Source organism: Ailuropoda melanoleuca, unplaced genomic scaffold (genome assembly GCF_002007445.2).
Source record: "Ailuropoda melanoleuca isolate Jingjing unplaced genomic scaffold, ASM200744v2 unplaced-scaffold37543, whole genome shotgun sequence".
Classification (NCBI taxonomy): Eukaryota; Metazoa; Chordata; class Mammalia; order Carnivora; family Ursidae; genus Ailuropoda; species Ailuropoda melanoleuca.
Genome location: NW_023208885.1, coordinates 1 through 541, shown reverse-complemented (window position 1 = coordinate 541; position 541 = coordinate 1). Strand labels below are relative to the sequence as shown.

General features: G+C 48.6%; 1 protein-coding gene across 1 annotated transcript; it reads left to right on the top strand.

The window, feature by feature from the left end:
- Positions 1–73: 73 nt before the first annotated feature.
- Positions 74–536, top strand: LOC117798914 (peptidyl-prolyl cis-trans isomerase-like; the record flags this gene model as incomplete). The annotated part of the gene is made up of 1 exon (XM_034651368.1): positions 74–536. A coding segment is annotated over exon 1 (463 nt), but the record flags the coding sequence as incomplete, so codon positions are not given.
- Positions 537–541: the final 5 nt, after the last annotated feature.

Genomic DNA, 541 nt, shown 5'->3' with positions numbered 1-541 from the left:
GGCGTTCGTTTAGATAGGTTCTCAAGCGTCTGCCGCCTATTCACTTACAAATCCGCCCGGACAAAGAGACGCAATGGCAAATAATACCCGAGTGTTCTTCGATGTTACGGCCGACGGTACCCCCATAGGCCGCATCGTCATGCAGCTGAGGGATGATGTCGTGCCAAAAACAGCAGAGAACTTCAGGGCGCTGTGCACTATGGAAAAAGGCTTTGGTTATAAGGGATCCTGCTTCCACAGGGTCATTGATAACTTCATGTGCCAGGGAGGAGACTTCACAAACCACAATGGAACTGGTGGCAAATCAATCTATGGGAACAAATTTGCTGATGAAAACTTCACACTGAAGCACACTGGCCCAGGAATCTTGTCCATGGCAAATGCTGGTCCCAACACAAATGGCTCCCAGTTTTTCATCTGTACTGCAAAGACAGCATGGCTTGATGGCAAGCATGTGGTATTTGGCAGTGTTGTCGATGGCATGGATGTCGTAAACAAGATGGAAGCCTGTGGCTCAAGCTCTGGAAAGACCAGCAAAAAA